The sequence below is a fragment of the Haliaeetus albicilla genome, chromosome 19 (genome assembly GCF_947461875.1).
Source record: "Haliaeetus albicilla chromosome 19, bHalAlb1.1, whole genome shotgun sequence".
Taxonomy (NCBI): domain Eukaryota; kingdom Metazoa; phylum Chordata; class Aves; order Accipitriformes; family Accipitridae; genus Haliaeetus; species Haliaeetus albicilla.
Window position 1 is genome coordinate 28,345,806 of NC_091501.1, and position 18,958 is coordinate 28,364,763.

The following is an 18,958-nucleotide window of genomic DNA, read 5'->3' on the forward strand; positions in this document are numbered from 1 at the left end:
GTTGCAGGGACACCAAACACAGGTATAAACGCTGGACGCTCAGCTCTAACCCTGAATACCAATTCCAGTGCCGCTCTTAATGCAGCCTTCAGCAGTGCTCTCACAACATGGTTTGTAGGCCCACCCGGACCTTCACGTTTCTGTCATGAACACAGAAATCAGCAGTGGATATTTGGCATTTGAATTGGCAATACGAGGATTGGAATGCCAGCTGAAGGGCCCTGCCGAAGGACAGCTTGCGCTCACCGGAATTCTCTATCGCTCCTTGCCAAGCTCTGCTGTAGGAAGACAAAGCGGAGGAGGAGCATGCTATCCATCTTCCGAAGGCCTCTCAGGCACCGGGACATCCTTCTGTCTCTTCTAGTGAGGTCTTGGGAAGATACAAGCCTTCTGGATATTTTTAAAAAGACCACAATCTCCTTTACCTTCTTGCCAAGGTGACTGTTGGGTATGAGGCCTTTCAACTCCTTCATACAGTGTGCTCAGCCACTAGCCGTTGCGCAGATGTCAACCGTTTGGAAGTGTTAACCTGACTACCTGCCAACCGTTCGTGTGAGACAAGGTCTCAGGCACATGGCTTGAGTCATTTTACTGTCAGGCCAGCGCAGAAGTGAGTCAATCCCTTGTGCAGAAAGCTCCGACTGTGCTGCAAACGTACTAAGTCTGACCTTTTATTTATGACGTTGACCAGAACTGTTGGTTTACACATACTGACAAGTTTAAAACAGAACCTTTGGATGTTCAGTTTCTGAATTGGTCAGTGTCTTGGAGCTATGTCAGATGAGTTGCTCCTTCTGTAATTATATGCAGTGGTTTACATCTTCCCTTCAGTTCCTCTTGCCCCAGTGATGTGGTGGCCAAGTCAATTCTGGTACCAACACCTTTAAGCCTCCTAGCCTGGAGTTGAAGGCTTCTGTCCCTCCCCCTGAAATTGCTAAAATGAAACTTCAGTATCCTTATGAATCTTAACGTTACCTCTTTCCTTGTTATATAAGGGGTGCTGTGTGCCTCTCATTTGCAAATTATGTCTGCTCCTCTCTTTAGCGAGAATTTGTGACAAGTAATGGAAAAGAAATATTACCTGAAGTCTCTAGGGAAGCAAGTCTGGCCTCTTTCTTACCAAAGTGGTGATTTTGGACCAATGGTCTGCAACAGGTGAGATCTTGATATTTCCACATCTTTCCACCTGTAAGGTCTTTAACAGGTTGGGGTGGTGAAGGTGTCCCTACCTGTGAAAGATCCTGTTCCACAATGGCCTTCATCTTAATCCTCAGGACTTTTAGCGGACTGCCTCTCTCTCTGAAATTTTCCTAATTTGCTTTTGTGAGACACTAGGAAATATCTAAGATCTTATGGTTGGCTCCTTCTATGTAAAGGTTTATGGGAACAGAGTGTTCCTGCAGATGCATTCCAAGATTGTCCCCAAAGCAGAATATGAGCTGTACTTCAATCGAGAAATCAACCTGTTTGTCTTCTGCAAACTGAGTTTGTCCCTCCTGTTCTTGAGGTCAAAAGAGCTTTCTTTTTGTATTGGTAAGAACAGATCTTTCAGAGATTCCCCAAGGTTATTTTTACTGAGCTCCAATGCCATTGCTACTGATAGACTGTCAAAGCAGAGAGTTGGCAAGATAAAAAAAATGCAGATGACTCACCAACATGGAATACAGTTCTGTCAATAGGACACAGTATGCTAAACTCGAGATAAATCAGTGGCCTCACTAATAAATATCTCTGTCCTTAACTTCTGCTGAGCCACCATCTGGAGCTTTACCCATACCTTCAGCAAGCGTTCTGGCACCCAGAACTGACGTGTTAGAGTAGACGGTTAGGTCAGGTTTGTCAGGCCTGAATGAAGAACTTTGAGACCCAGCCCCAGTGAGATGGGAACGTGCAGGGAGTAGGGTTTGGTGTCTCACACAGTTGGTAAATGTACTTGTGGCTTATTACTTGAAGGTGGAAAAAGAACATACTTCTCACTAAGTACTTCAAGCTGGCAGCTGGGCAAGAGAGAGTGCGTGGCTAGCCCAGAGAGGCACATATGCTGATTGCTTGGCTAGCTGCTAACAAATGGAAAAGATAATGTCCCTGCCTTCCCAACTAGGAGAATGGAGAGTCTCTCTCCTTTACATGACTGTCAATTTCACAAAACTTGTAACCGCTGCATCTGAAGACTCCTACCCCTCTCAAGTTTGACTGAAATTGGTAGATGGACTCCAAATTTAGGGGAACGGCTGACAGATGTGGATGAAAAGAAAAGGCTGATTACATTATTCTTATTTCCCTAGGAAACCAAGGTAAAAGTGGTGCTGGCTAGAGGGAAGTATAATTTAAAATATAAGCTTGCCTGAAATCAGGGTAGATCTCAAGGATCCCTAGTGGGTCTTGTGTCTCTTAGCAGGCTTTGAACTCTTTGTGACTCTATAATTACTGCCTGAAAGCAGGAATAGATTTCTTAGAAATATGTCAGTAACTCTCCAGTTCTTCTCCTTCCCTCTTTTTAAAGCTAGGTAGTGTGTTTGCTTTTCTGCATAAATTTGGGAGACGATTTTAGCCAGTTCTTTAAGAACCTATATGAATACATAGCAATATTCTGTAATTTGTTCTTTCCTTATTTGTTATTAGTATTCACTGTTCAAGCAGCCTGCTTATATTTGACTCTTTATTGAAGACGGATACAAAAAGAGGCTTTAAGTGCTTCATCCCCTTAATGCAATCTGCTGGTAGTTTCCTTTCTCTGTTGAATAGAAAGCCAAATATTTTCTTGATCCCTCTTACATTACTGAAGCATTTATAGAGTGAGTTCTCATTACTCTTGATATTTTTTATATTGAATCTCACATTGTGTTGTGGCCTTTCAGATTTTGGTCGTATGTACTCATATTTCTCTCTTATAGTGTGATGGCATGTTTCACTGATACACTGCCAGCTCTCCTTAAATTATTTTCCCTTTAGACCCATTTCTCTTGAGACTTTAGTTCCTTGAGAAGGTAGAAATCTACTTTTTTTCATTATTCTCCCACCTTCCTTTTACAAGTGTCATAAACTCTGTCATTCCATCATCATTCCTGCCTAGGCTGTATTTCACCTTTTCAAGCAGTTTCTCTCTGTGTTAATTAGGATGAAATTCAGAAAGACTTTACCTTCACTAGATTTTGCAGCATCGACAGGATGTCACTGACACATTCTGATAATCTGCTGGACAACCTGTGTTCTGCTGTAATCATTTCCCAAGCAATTACAACCAGCTCTTTTGCCCCACCTGATTCTGCCTCTTTTTTTCTTTGTCTCAGAAAAAAATCTCCAAATCTCCAAGAGCTTCAAATCAAGTCCTGTTTTCCCTGTTTTCCCTGTTGGTGATGTATTGCAGGCATCCTATCATTGTAGCACTCATAATATCATAGGTTTTTATCATTAGAACTCTAAATAAGGTTTGATTTACTGAACTGTGAGATTGCAGGATCTTCCAAGAACCATAAGGACTTCTAGGTCACCTTCTTCATACCACGTTTCTTATATTCATGTACTGACAACCAGCATGCTTGATCCATTCTGTCTGGTTTTGCCTCTTCTATGACCCTGTAATGTATAACCCTAATCCAAGTAGTTTTAGGTCCTCAGCTAAGTGGCTGTGGTTAATACCGTCCTGCGAGGTTTTATGCTAGCTCCTTTCTCCAATCTAGTCTAAGGCTTCCCTACTAGGTTATAAAGGATAGTAGATAAAGAGACCTTTTTGTGAATAAGCCCCTGACAGGGAAGGTGGTCATTTAGATGACATCCTGCAAGTAATCATTCATTTATTTCCAGGACACATCCAGCCTTTGCCTCAGTCTTGAACTTAAGGAGGAAGGGCATAAAGAACATTTGAATTTACCTTCATCACCTGTCCTGTAATTACTTTTTCATTCTCTCAGGGTCACTCATGGCAAGGCCTATGTTGATAGGCAGGAGAATATAATAATCAGTGGGATGGGGCAGGTAAAGTTGGTAATGTTTTGGCAACCTCTTGCATTCAGGCAAGATAACAGATATCTCAGAAGACCGGGTGCCTTCAGCAAATGAGTCCATCTGAGATCCTGAGGAGGGAGTCAGCAGTCACTGTCATCTTTTGATCCCTTTTGGGAGGCTTAGAGTTAATCTTCTGTGTGCTGCTCAGATCAAAGTAAAACTCTTTTCATTAGCATATTTTTAGAATAAGAGTTAAAATGTTAAGATTATCTTCAAGTTTAGGGAATACTATAAAACACACTTAATAAATCTATAAAATAAGACTGGTGAATATTTCTGCATTTTGCTTATATGGAAATACATGCTCTAAAATTTAGCAAAAATAATTGTTATACCTTTCCTTTTCATGGGTTACAGTAAATCCATAACAGATGTAAAATAAGTACAAAAGTGGGACACATTACATACCCTTTAATTTAATTTCTTTTCTGTCTTTAAAAGTTATTAAATATTTAATTGTTATTTATTTTAATGGCTTATTGATGAAGGTTGTGGTATTTCAGGAAGAAGAGTATATAGTCCATATCTATGGACTTTCTTATCGGGCCTGAGAAAGAAAGGTATCCTGGCCATCCCTCCAAAGGGAAAAAGCATGAATGTGATTTACTTGGTATCCTGGAAGAGAGAAAACATCATAAGAGAAATTTTTTCCTTTTAAAATCAATGGAAAGACTTTCATTAACTTCTTTCATGTTAGCTTAGCCATCTCATGTTAACTGAGGAGGTATTAAAGGGTAAAGATGGCTCTGTAGCTGATGTAGAAACTTGGGCTGATTAGAAACTAAGCCTGTGATTTGGAGGTTTAGGATCTCCGTTTGCAAAAGAAATACTTCAGAACAGTATCAGTCAATTTTTGGTTTGTTTTTTTGTGTTGGTTTTGGGTTTTTGTTTGGTTGTTGGTTTTTTTTCTGTAAAGCAAGCTATACATAAGAAATGTTTGCACAATACAGGCCTTGGAATCAACGTGTGCTCTAACTTGATCAACCTATCATTTTGGTTTGCATCAAAGAAGCTTCTTCCGTGTCTATATCTTGTTGTCATTAAGGCAGTCTTGTTCATTATTGCTGAATCAAATGTTTGAAACTACAAAAAATAAGTGACTTGCCTTCATGCACAATCTTTCAATTTTAGAATCAAGCAGATTGAAGATCAAGCTAACAAATACGCCCAGAATAGAACTGTTGATGAAGTAATTAAAAGGCTGAAGGACAGAGTGATACAACAGGCAGCAGCTATCAAAGACAGCTTTTTTTGCCTACAACAAATAATCACATGGGCAAATTAATAAAGCTCGCTTGTGGCAGGTAGGAAAAATGTTAGCTATTTTTCTCTATCCTGTACTTTTCCCAGAAAGATACTTAGTGTCTTAGCAATGTGCCTGCTCACACAGCTAGAGTTAAATCCTCCAGGACTGTTTCAGTTACTGATGAGCTAAACAGGTCTCATGCAGGTTATTGTATGAGAAAGAATCTCAACTTGTCTTTAAAGACATAAAATTGTTATCCTGTAGCAGTATTACACCTTGAAATCTTCAACTGCTCCCAGTTGTCAAAAAGAACATGTATGAATTGGGACTGGCAAGACACATTTGGGACTTGGAGGTCGAATGTCAACCAACAACACACCTCTTATGAGAAGTGAGTGGGCATACCTTAAAGAATCACCTAAGCCTTAATTCCGAGTCCTTAAGCCCTCTTTGCAACTCCACAGTGGTAGCTGGTAGGAACTGGATATAGGTAGGTGAAGAATAAGATTCTTAACAGATACAGCATGACACTACAGGGACAATGACCTAAGCTAATTTTATACGATCTTTCAGACTTCTGAGCCGCAGCTTCCTCTGAACCACTCATGGACTGCAGTGTGGCTTGCAATCACAGTGGGACTGGGGGGGACCCCTGGGGTCTCTGGCTCTCTTCCTTGCTCACTCTTGCTCCGCTTTCAAAGGAGCCTACAGTGACTGTGTCAGGGAAATCTCCCCTGGATGTCTAGTAGTATTTCAGGGCAGAGACTGGTCCCCAACAGGAGAGAAGAACCTTTCTGTAGCTCTCCTTCAAATTCAGTGGATTTGATCATGTTGTAAATTTCCAATGTAATTATTTGATGTTGGCTGGCTTTTGATACTGGGTTAGGTGATTTGGGTACAGCATCTCTGCACTGAGAGGATCTACAATAACACGAATGTATTGAAATTGTATAGTTTTTACTTGCCAAGACTTCCAATTGAATTTTATAGGTGTCTTTTTTGAGGTAGGGTTTTCTGTGGTGTTCCCAGGCCCCATCGCAGCCTTGATGGCTTATCTGACTGCATGTTGTGCTTTGGACAGACTTATGAGGTCAAGGATTTGGGATTGTAGCTACAATGCTAATGGCACCTACCTGTACATTTCTTTTGTTTCATATTTCAAAGCAAAATACTTTGCTGAAAGTTGAGACTGGGCAGGAAAAGAGACATGGTGGCAGTAATATTTCCGTAGCCTACCTAGGTTTAAGCAGGAGCTGCTGCTGAATAGTGTTATGAGAGTAACGCATGCTCTGCCCTTTGCCTCGGCACGGAGGTAAGGTGAGAGTCAGGAAGGGTCAAGCCAGAACTGTACCTTTGAAAATGGCCTGCATAGCCCCTTGAGAAAGGTTGTCCCAATCTGTTTTTGCTCTGGCTCAGTAATAAACATCATCTTCCCATCCGTATACCGTGGACTGTACCTGTTTTCACCAGCTACTCTTGTGGGGCCAAATGTACTGACTGTGAGGGGGTGACAAGCTGTTGCCTTCCTTTCTCCTCTTCTCAGCACAGACTCACGAGGTATGTGCTCCACGTCATATGATGGGACGAAGGCTGTTACTATAGAGCCTTCCCCTGCAAACACTGTAGCTGCATTCAGCCGCACATCTTCTTACCCTCAGGTGGATATCTTGCTGCAATTGCGTGCAGGCAGTGAAATTGCTTTGAAATGAAGGGGTGGGAAAGAGGGAGGACAAAACACATAAAACATTTTCCATTTTTCTTAATGTTTTCTTGTTAGTAATATACTTATTAAGAATGTGTTAAGCTGCAGCCCTTCCTCCTATGCAGATCCGACATCTGTGGCACATACCTTTGGGACATTGGCTTTGGTTGCTGTGATTTGCACTACAACGTGATACCTAAGAGGTTTATATGTTGCCTGCAGCTAATGCAGTAGCATGCGTTTTGTCACTGTTCGGCAGAACAAACTCATTCTACCTGCTGCTTTTTCTTCTGTGTTGGCTGGCTGTGTACAACTCACATTTAAGATATTTGTATAGCACCAGAAGCTATTGAACAGTTAGTCTTTGTGATTTCAGTGTTCTTTTATTACACTATGGATGATGCATTTCTCAAGTTTTGGCAAAGCACAAAGGATAAAAAATCGTCATGTACCTGCAGCCAGGTATATGCATCACTGCACTGTGATGTTCTTGGACCCTGCATGCTCAGCAGAGCCCAGCTGGGTGGAATACTGCCCGGGAACTCTGCCCTGCTGCTGCTGCTGCTGATCATTCAAAAGGGGCATGCTTCCCTGCAATAGTCCTGTTCTGCTTTGCCTTGTGCTGAGTGAAATAAGCCTACTCTGGAATGAATGAGGATGAGGGCTCTGTGCAAATAAGGGTGATTAAAAGGGATTCCTCATCAGAACTGGAGTGACAGACTACCTTATGTCTCTGGGAACAGCCTGGGCGTTTGTGTTTTCAGGTGAAACGCAGACTGAAACTGATTCTCCATCACTTGTGGTCTTCAAAGGTCTCTGCACCTTTTGCAAAAGAAAGGGTTTTTCCAACTCATTGCCTAGGTAGAATTCCAACTGGGAGTTTTCACATTCTTCTTGCTTTAATTTCCCTGACAATTCTGTCAAGATGTTCATCAATCCCTGCCCTGGGAGCACAGCTGCTTCTCATCCCAGAGCTCATGGAGTTTCAGTGGTAGATAAAGAATACCTAGAAATGGCTGTCTAGCACCCTTGTAGGCATGACAGGGAACCTGCCCTGGCCTCCAGCTGTTGCTCCAGAAGGATGTAGGACTCTCTGTATCACATCTGCCAGCTGCATGTAGATATTTTGGATACATTAGGTTATCGCAAATGGTGTAGACAATATGACATGTCGCAAGCACATTTAGGTGGGTAGGTTGTGAGGCATTTTGGGGTGCCACTGACGTTAAAGTGATCTACAGTGGTACGCTGTTCTTTGACTGGATCCTGACTCTGGAGCTTGGCAGGTGTGCCAACACCATTGCCCACCTTATTGGCGCATTTGAAACGGCTACTCTGATCTACAGCTTCATTTAGAGCAGCCAGGCAGCTAGTGCCAGCGTTGCTTGTCCTCAGAGGTGGAATAGGTTATTCAAACAGTCATAGCATAGTGTGATACTGGTAAACATAAAGCATACTTGTTTTCTGATTTGTTATTCAAAGCCAAGCCATAGAAGTGGTGTTTTGGGTTTGTGTGGTGGGGTTTTGGTAGCGGAGTAGGGTCCGCAGGGCCAGCTCCTGGGAGAAGCTGCTCGAAGCTCCCCCGGCTCCAAGCTGGACCCGCCTCTGACCCAGGCCGAGCCCCTCAGCGACGGCGGTAACACCTCTGGGAGAACAGATTTCAGAAGGGGAATGCCCCGAGAGTCAGGGGAGTAGGACGTGAGAGGAACCCCTCTGTGGATCCCGAGGTCAGGGAAGGAAGAGGGGATGCCCCCGCAGCCCGCGGTGAGGTGGCAGGCTGTCCCCACCAGCCCACGGAGGGGAGCGGGGGAGCAGATATCTACCTGCAGCCCATGGTGGACCCCACACCAGAGCAGGGGGATGCCTTCCAAAATAGCTGTGACTCCATGGGAAAGCCTGCGCTGGAGCAGTCTGTGCCTGAAGGACTGCAGCCCATGGAAGGGACCCACGCTGGAGCAGTTCGTGAAGAACTGCAGTCTGTGGGAAGGACCCATGTCAGAGAAGTTCATGGAGAACTTCTTCCTGTGCTGGAGCAGGGGAAGAGTGAGGAGTCCTCCCCCTGAGGAGGAAGGAGCAGCAGAGACAACGTGCAATGAACTGACCACAACCCCCATTCTCTGGAGGTAGAGAAAATCAAAACTGGGAATGGAGTTGAGCCCGGGAAGGAGGGAGGGGTGAGGGAAGGTGTTTTAAGATTTGGGTTTAGTTCTTATTATCCTGTTTTGATTTGATTGGTAGTAAATGAAATTGATTTTGGTTTTTTTTCCCCAAGTTGAGTCTGTTTTTTGCCTGTGACCATAATTAGTAAGTGATCCCTCCCTGTGCTTGTGTTGACCCATGAGCTTTTCTTTAGATTTTCTCCTCCCCATCCCACCAGGATGGGGGAGGAGTGAGCGAGCGGCTTTGTGGTGCTTTGTTGCCAGCTGGGCTTAAACCACAACAAGTAGGCAAAAGCTGTCTGCCCAACTTGGAAATGGATAAGCTCTGTTTATTTGTATAACATTATGTTACAGCACTATTAAGGGAGTGGGCAGAATGCACCTTTATATTCCTCTGAAGGGTAATTGATCTTGGTATGCCCGAATAACCCAAAAATGCAGACATAGAATCACCAGTTAACCTTTGCAGGGTTATACCAACACTGTCGGTGCTCTGTGTTTTTCTTTCTAGCTTACAGCATAAGGACACCTTTTAGCTGCTTGCCTGTGGAGTACCAAAGGTGTGAGGCGGGTTAGTGAAGGGGTTGCCAAACTCCACCACCTTTACCAAAGAGTAGCATAGTACCTCTGCCTTCACTGGCCTGGATCTCCTAGGAACTAGACAAGTTCTGCCAACTGGACAACTGTTGCCTTTGCACCTTTGGACTTGGCAAAATTTTAATATAGTTCAAAATCAGGAAGATGGTAACTGAAGCTCTGTCAGGGGTCCTGGGGTAACGTCCACAATTTGCATGTGTGCCTTCACTTTTCTGAAGGATTACAATATGTCATTCCTGTAAGGGTGTCATCAATCCTCTTCCTTTAAATAAGACTTAGAAACTATGCCTTTCGTGAGCCATTCAGCACAGGACAACGACCTAGTCGTACAATTTAATATGACTTAATCTTGCATGCAGTTTTCGTGGAGTTTTATCACTTTTTTTTCTCTAGATGAAAGTGCTAATAGTTGAGACTGTAGTCACCAACATTACTATTGTGACTGATTCTCTCCAGCTTTGATTGGATTTGTGTGGCCAGATTTCCTTATCGCTACTATTAAGCATTTGATCTGATGGTAAATACTTGTTCAACTGAACATAAAATATGCTTGCTTATCCAGAAGCTTTACATTCACAGAAAGGAATGATAATTTGCTAATTATTCTCACTTTTTTAACACTCCTTATGCTGTTCAGCTATTTAATGATTTTTTTTCTTTTAATCTGTACAATTAACTGAAATATAATGGCAAGAGTAATCGCTGTAGGAACGCTTGGAAAGTCAGGACAGAGCTGTGCAGGATGCTTGTAAAGAAATACATCCAAATCAGGAATTACAAAGCAGTCAAGGAAATGAAAGATTTTGGAGAAAGCCCTCAGCAGCAGCAGGGGCTGCAACTACAACTCTTCAGGGAAACAGGAGGTGGGAAAAGTAGAAGAAAACCAGGGACCTCTCCACAGTTGTCTGCAAGGTAACATTAAGAGGGACACAATGGGAGACTGCTGCCACTCCGGACTGCTGCATCTCTTAGATGCAGAGAGGTAAAGGGTCTGCCAAAAAAAGGAGAAAGGGACATGGGAGGCATGTAGGAAGGTCAGAAAGTTCCTTGCCAAAATAGATTGCCTAAAATGGATCCCCAAATATGCTTCGAAGAGCAGCAATGCAGAAGGAATGAATCATGCCTTCCATGTCGCTGCTGCTGTATGTGGTTCAGGGGCCTGAATCCATCCTGCAGCATTTCTTGTCCTGGAGGTAGTTGTCACAGGCTTGTGGGGAAAAGTTGTAGCAGCAAATTCTACAAACGACAGTTTTCCTCCAGTCTGCTAAATGAGCTAACATCATTTCTTCTGGCACTTTTTACTTTCCAGGTGAAGTTTAATCTTAGCCTGTCACTCGGAGCTTTTGCTTAAAATGCCAGTCAGAAAAATACAGTCAAATTTTGCTCTCTGTCTCTTTCTGTATAGAATTGAAGTTGTACAAAATAGACCTATATTTAAGTGGCTTACGGTAAATGTAAGGAAGAGAGAACAATTTTCAGAGTAATTTCAAATTGAGCCATAGGATAAAACACCCAGATATTTAGTATTCAAAATGGCATATTAAGCAAGAAAATAGGCCATTATATAACTTATTTTATTTCTCTTCTAACAGGTGTTGGAAGATCATGGCATGCCAGTGGATGACAGTCAATTTAATCTAGTAACAGAAAAGTTAGGGTTACCAGATGGAGGGTTGAGTTATCTGGATTTTGTGGCAACACTGGCAGGTAAAGCAATTTTAACAGCAATAAACCATGAAACAAACCTTTCCTGGAAAATCCAGAACTTTTCTCTTTCGAGAAAAGGCTATTGGTAAAATCAGGAAGATATCAGTGATATGATTTTTAGCACGTGGATGACCTTCCCATCTGTAGTTCTTTGACTCCTGATCCAGCTGAGCTGCTGAGTAGCTAATTCAGGACAAGAGGAAAACTGGAACATGTGGGCTGTGAACTAACTAAAGGTCCACAGAGAGGTGCCATGGAGTTGTCACTAACAGTTTGCAAAAAATAACTGACTGATTGCTCTGCCTTGAGTAGATCCTTGTCCTCAGCATCTGTAACTCTTATTCACAGTCTTGGAATTATCCTAAATTCCAGTGGATGATTTTATAGTAGTGATGTCCAGCAACTTCTTCTATTCTGTGTAAAAAGCCAGAAGACAGTAACTAGTCCTTTCAGGAAAGAAGGATCTGTTAGTAAGCCATTAGTGATGAGTTTCAGTGGCAGTATATACAACTGGAGCCCTGTGGTGTGATCTGGTTATTTATTGGTTTATGGTTTTAATTTAAAGTACTGCTTTTGAACGTTAAAGCTCCTAAGGGACATTGCTACTAGAGAATGCTGAAATGTGGTTATCTATAAAGTAATTGATAGTTTTATTAGAGTATCAAGAATCCCAGTGAGAGAGCAAGGTTTACTGTTTGTGCAGATATAGATGTATTGTCCACCCATATAATGAGGATGTGGTCTTCATTGATTTACTGTTGCTGAGGAATGAATACCAGAGGAATATATTTGTAATTTGGGAGCACATTTTGTCACCTCAGCTACTTGCCTTAACCCATCAGTAATTTCACTGATTTCAAGGTACTGTAAGTAAGGGGTTTGATTTTCAGCTCAAAAATTCAACTGATGGAATCTGAACTCATTTCTTAGGGTGGAACCCTGAGTGCAGACTAAAGCTAGTAAGTAATTATTCATTTCTCATTTCTTTTATATTTATGCCGTAAGTCTAGATTTTGTGGGTAAAATTCTGATGCCACTGAAGTCAATGGCAGTTTTGCCCTTGGCTTCAAGGCCTGTTTTAACTTCTGCATTATGCCTCTGTTATTTTTCTCAGAGGTGCGCATTTACTTTTTTCACACTGTTACTATTCTTTTCTGCTGTCATTATTTCTCTTCTAGAACTAAGACAAGAAGGAGAACTTACTTGTGGCTGGCTGACATAATATTCAGGTTTTTCTTCATTCAGGCCTAGAAGTTTAGAAGTTTGTGAATATAGCCAGCTAACTATCTGTCCACCAAAATATGTGCGCCTTCATCCAGTAGCCTAATAAAACACGTTTGAAACAGGTTAACCTCGGGGAAAATGAGTGTGCCAGCTCTTTGATTTAAATCAAGAATCAGCAGTGTTTTGTCTGTATTTAAAGCTTTTGCTTTTGCCAATTATGAGAATCACAACTTTTCTTTCCATACGTTACTATATCTCATAGTTGGAAAAGGAAGCGTGACTCACACTTAACACAAAGTAAGTATCAGAAACCAGAAGGCAAAGAAAAAACCCTCCTAACTTTTATTTTTCAATGATTTGTGATTCACTGGGGTGGAGGGTGGTCTGTAGTTACAGAAAAAGAGACCTGATTTTCTTCTTATAAGCTTTAGTGGGAAGACAACACAAATATAAATTTTCTTGGCTAGACTTCGGTAGAAACTGGAATTGAAAAAAGGGAAGGATAGTGCATGTCTGTAGGGGGAGTAGGATTTAAAGGGTAAAATTAGGAGAAGTTAAAATGATGCAGTGAATACTATTTAGTGATTCTTTGGAGTAGTTGTACAGGCTCTTATGTGTCGGTATATGTAAATCTTTTTAAAAGAAAAGAAACGTTCCTTTAGAACAGACCACTAACAGCATTTTTCTTATCAATCAGGAGTAGGGTGTAGTGAAATGTCAGTGAGTACATTCTTCTTTGCAGGTTTTTCCCATTTTAAAATCTGACATGAATTACTTTACTCCTCTATATGGCTCATATGTTGCAGAAAAATTGTAAAATGTTCAAGAGGCTACAAAAGATGCTTGGTCTCTTTTTCCCCAGAAGGAAGGCAAAATAGGTTCCTAGAGTATCACTGCACAACGAGAAGAAGGAATCAGATCTGGAACAGTGACCAAAATAGCTTTTCTATGGCCTAAAAGTAGTTTAGCCCTTCAGAACTGGAAGTACACGGGTGCCCTGCTGGGAAGCTGGCTGTCGCCCTTTCCTGGTCCTGCTGGGCTGTGGTATAATAAACTTCTGACAATATGAAGCTGCTGTTTGTGCAGGACTGAGTCTTGCCAGAACAGAACATTAGGCGAAATAGTTTCAGGGATGATGCTTTGTTAAGTCAGGAGTGTTTTGATGGCAGATCTCCTGAAATAGCTCACGTCGGTTCAAACGGGAGGAGAGCTAAGCCAGGATAGAATTGCTCCAGGGGAGATGGTCTAGTGTGGAGCGATCGTGCTACACAGTCAAAGATGTAACAAATTACTTTCTCTGACACTGTCTGCAGCTCCTGTGTTCCCTCACTGAGACAGACGGGCGATATGACAACAAGTCACAGCTTTCACGGTGCTCCTTTCCTCCTCCTCCGGTCTGATACCTCCCTTCCTCAAAGCAGCCAGACACCAGAGAAGGCTAAGGCAAAGAAAAAGACTTTGTTTCAGCTGTGCTTTCTTCAGCTGAGATTATCTTTGCCTTGTGCTGGGAAAACTATAGCAGCTGAGGCCATTACTGTAAATTGAGTGGACACCACTAATGCTTCATACAGCTATTGGACTTAGTCATGTTTGGGGTGTAAAGAATATGGTTGCAGGGTTTCTTGTTTTGTTTATGTTACATTACTGCGCTATTTATCAGATATGTTTAATATAATCTTTTCAATGTTTGCTATAATTTGATTTCGTTATTGCAGATGCCAGATTGAATGGGCCGGGAGCTACATTACGTAACAGTCCAAACCACAGAGTAAATGATGCTAAATATCACTACATGACTGCTGAAGAGTGTCTCAATCAACTTAATGATAAGCTGATGGAAGTCTATGAGATAAACACATTGAGCCATGGTTTGCTTTGGCAGTGAAGCTGGTTGTTATTTTGATATAAACATTTGTTTTAAAAGTTGGTTTGGAGGAGCTGTCAGGAAAGTGACTCTAAAAATTATGTTGGATTTCATGTCTTCTGTGTTCTCAGAAACATCCAGTTCAAATACTTTCAGTTTTCAAGGCAAAAACTTTTTTTTTCTAGTTGTCTTCTCAGCAGCCTCTGCCAGGAAAATAAGATCTGAGTTATTTATTTCCCATCCTTTTGTGAGCATAGCTATTAAAGATTCTTCAATTAGAAAAGAATAACTGTACTACTCATTCATGGAACAGTCCATCTAATCATGAGAATGATCTTTCAAGATGACGTTCTTAGTCCCTAAATCTTGCAACACAGTGGTCTTAATAAAGAGTTGTTTCCCAGCTTTTCTGTGTTTGTTTATTGTTTTCTGTAATTACCATTAGAACGTATTCCTTGAATTCCCTCCATGGATATGCACAGAGTAAGAGAGATCACATTTTACAAAGGAAAGAAGCCACAGTCACTACCCTTTTGCTCAGTTCATCCCATCCCATCCCTGTTCCCTGGGAGAAGTGGAAAGATCAGCATTCAGGAAACTGATCCTCTGTTCAAACCAGCTTGGACACACCTAGCAAAGCTGATCATATTGATCATAATTACTTCAGATTTCTGAAGAACTGCACCATTTTAAAGGTGTTTGAACATTTTGCATCTATTTTAACGGGAGAAGCTGTTCAGCTGGTAGAACAATTGCTGTAAAATCTCTCTTCATTACAGGTTTTTCTAAGGGTGTGCATGAGTAGAAATGAGGTACCTCGCAGTATAGTACCGATGGAAAGTAGAAGTTAATTTGTAAATTGATATGGGGGTGGCTTTTTGATGCTCCCTACTTTTGCTCAGTTCTGTACATGCTTGAGATCAAAGCAATAAGACTGCAGTTTACTGCAGACTATACCAAGTGTTTAGTAAGGCAGTACTATATAAATGCTTTGTATTCTCAAACTGCTTTAAAATATTTGCCTGTTGTCAAAACAAGTCTAGAGCAATCATTTGTTATTTATGTTTAAAAATATGTTAAATATATTTAGTAAAATATTCCTTGTTAGGACACCTATTCTGTCTTCCATGAAACAGACAGTAATCATGACAGTATCATCAACTTGCTTGACTTTTGGCAATTCTTGGACAGCTTTCTGCTTCATCTTAGAGATGAGGAATTCCTGCGCCTGCTTGGTTTGTTGGGAATGAACGTGACCTCCAGGTTAAATTAGCAAGCATTCTGTCAACGGTTCCACACCCAAGAAACTAAGGAGGTACCTCCTCGGCTCACGCCATCTCAAAAGTAAGAAAGAAAACATTGTGTGGTACCTACAGTAATCTTATATGTTTACAGAAATGAATATGTTGTCTGAAAATTTATATTAGATATAATTGAAAAAAGATACTATTGAAATATGTCTTTATCAAGCTGAAGTTGGGTAGCTTTACCAAATTCTCAGTGATTTATGACTCCATTAAATCAGATATTGAATCCACCACTAGGTTAAAATGCCAGAACTACCCCTGGGGACTGCTTAAATCTGTAAGGTCAAACATATATACTGGTGCCTGAGTTGGAGCCTTAGAGGTGAGCTAGCCTCCAAACTGGACAACTTTGCTGCATCTTCCACGCATGCGGAACTGGGGATATGGTTTGGGAATCAGATGTCATTTGGGATTGAGAAGCTGCCAGGTTATTACCCGTTTGGCACAGTGTCTGTCAGTTCTGAGACTAATATTGTTGTTAGTGAACATTACAGTAGCCCGAAGCCTCCTGCTCCAGACCTTTATGGCACCAGGGCACTGAGAGCAGACGAGGTCAGGTGAGGTGCACAGCAGCATTGGGGCACCGTGGAGCGGGTGGAGGGTAGGGAGAACAGTGCTGCTACCTCCCTTCCTGCGAGAAGCGATGCTACTTGAAACGTCTGGAATTTTAAAGTTTGAGCTTAACTTTAACGATAATTGGCATTTAGCCACTAAAAAATTCATTCTAAAAACTCAGTGTGAAACTCTGTTTAACTATGCAAACACAGATAAATTCATAAAAATAATGACAAGATACAGCAGGACTGAAAAAGCTCCTGATCAGCAGCTCATCTCTGCTGCGGCAGTGAAGATGTGATATATACACATAGGCTTATTTCCCAGTTTTTATTTGTCTCTTACAGCATTACTGTTGGCTCTGATATTAGTAATATTTATCTGCTTGGTTTGTTTTTTCCTGAGTTGGACGACTGAGTGAATCAGGGACATCACTCTAAAGCAAGAAAGGAAACTGATCGTGACTGAGTCTTGCTAACAGTTGGAGTCAGAGACTGTTACTGTTGTGCTCTCATTTCTGTTTCAGTTTGGACTTAGCTAGAAACTGAAACATTTTGAATTTAGCTCCAGAATTTCCTCGTTTCAAATACTATTACTGTTTCAGAAGTCCAGCAAAGAAAATACAGTGATTGAAAGCCTTAAGAGCACCTGCGTTTTCCCAGCTAAATTTTTAGACCATTTTTTGTTGGTCAATTGTTTAGGCTTATGCAATCTTCTCTCAAGCAGTGGGAATGGGGAAAACTCAGAAGGTTCCCAGGCACCTAAAACAGATTAATGTGGCATTCATGTTTCTAAATCCAAACGGAGCCCTCAGCAAAGGCTGTCAAGGCCCAGAGCCCCAGGAGCTCAGAAGTGGCAGAGCTGACTGTGGTGCAGTTCTCCAGGACTTAAGCTCTGGTGTGCACATACCACAGGTGGTACGGAACTCAGTGGGTAGGTCAGATGTAGTGACCACGTCTCACCTGGTCTGCAGACCCAATATTCCTCTCCCTCTTGTTTGAGAACCTTGGTCCAGGGAGCGTATTCCTGCAGTGCGGCTGAACCGGGCTCTGAAGCTGCATGTCTGCAGCATTTCCTCACAAAAACTTCAAAGGATGGTGAGACATAAGATCCCCTCGATTCTCGGGTACGTGTGTCCTTGCACAGCACACAGATTTAGTCAGCTTTCTGTGTAGTGCTACAGCTATGCTGGATCCTAATCCGAGGCACCCATATTCCTCTGCATGCTTGGATTCAGCCAGGCCCCCAAAAGTTAGGCACTTGTGGCTGAATTTGCAAATGTGGGTCTTACTCACCAGACTTACTAGCCATGCCTTGGTGACTTACAAAGACAGTTTTGATCTACGTTATTGCTGTAAATCAAGGATAATCTTCCTGGAATCACTCCAGGATGTAATTGTTTCTGAGATAATTAACATTTCCTTCTATGCGTATAAATGATCCATGCTGGCTCTTGAGTTTGAGGGAGAATTGAACAACATTGATTTGAAAATAAATAGGGAATTACAAAATTTAAAATATCTTCGCTAACCTGCAGCTAGGGAAATAAGGCAGTATTTAAAGAATTACGTTTACACAGATGTGAAGTAACAGTCTTTAATGGGTATCTTAGAAACTAGGAAACAAAACCACCACTACCATGAAGAACAATAAAAAGGAAGGAAACTTGTGGAGATTAAAGATCCCAGTAACGTAAAACATAGCTATTCGTTATTCTATTTTTTTTTTCTTTTCTTAGAAAAAAACAGATGATAACGGATGCAGAGCTAGCTTGTGATCACGCTCATTACTACCTTGTTATCAAAGCAAGAACCAGATGGCATGACCTAGCAAGGGTAAGAAGAATGTTTTCTTTAAATAAATAAGCAGCACTAATAGATTTCAGAACATTATGCAATGTTGATCTTCTGATTCTATAAATATTCAGAGACCCTTGCAAAATAGCTCATTAATGATAAAAACTTACTATGTGATTAAAAAATCAACAGTTTGAATAATACTCAGTTTTTGTAACATTGATTATGTAGTAGGTGCTATTAAACTTATTTCTAAAACTGTCTTCATATTTTACTATTGTTGGTTTTATTTAATGGTTCTGTTGTAAGAGCAGTAATGAGCTTCATCTGAGGCCTGTCTGCCTACGCGCTGTACGCAGACACGCACCTACTCCTGTGCTGACACCCAGTGTTGCCCAACACAGTGAAGCGTTGACTGCGATGCTTACGCCATCCAAAGAGACTCTCACAAAACTGTCCTATAAAAATTATTGCTACTTTTTTATCTTAACTTGTTGAATAGTTGCAATATTTGGACAACAGCGTAGCACAAAGAAAAATGAATGTAATATTTTCATTAAATGTTTGCATAAATCAGACAATAGTACTGCTAGTCTCAGTTTGCAAGATGAATGGTAAAAAAACCAACAAACCCAACCAACTGACCTAAACACAAAGCAGAATCAAATTCATATTGGGTATAGAACAATTTGGGGAGCAAATCTGAGCGTCTGCCATTTTCCAGTGCCTTCATCTTCCACTGGCAAGCTTCAGCAGTGGGCATACCCGCAGCTGCAGGCACACATCTCTTGCTCAT

The 18,958-nt window shown here is 41.5% G+C and overlaps 1 protein-coding gene across 1 annotated transcript in view; it reads left to right on the forward strand.

The window, feature by feature from the left end:
- The window catches only part of EFCAB6 (EF-hand calcium binding domain 6), a gene marked incomplete at its 5' end in the record, with an annotated part of 105,702 nt that overhangs the window by 46,157 nt on the left and 40,587 nt on the right, over window positions 1–18,958 (forward strand). The window contains 6 exon segments of the mRNA XM_069807022.1: window positions 11,115–11,157; window positions 11,302–11,416; window positions 14,356–14,521; window positions 15,124–15,247; window positions 15,613–15,767; window positions 18,105–18,201. Coding sequence (XP_069663123.1) covers window positions 11,115–11,157; window positions 11,302–11,416; window positions 14,356–14,521; window positions 15,124–15,247; window positions 15,613–15,767; window positions 18,105–18,201 — 700 coding nt within the window.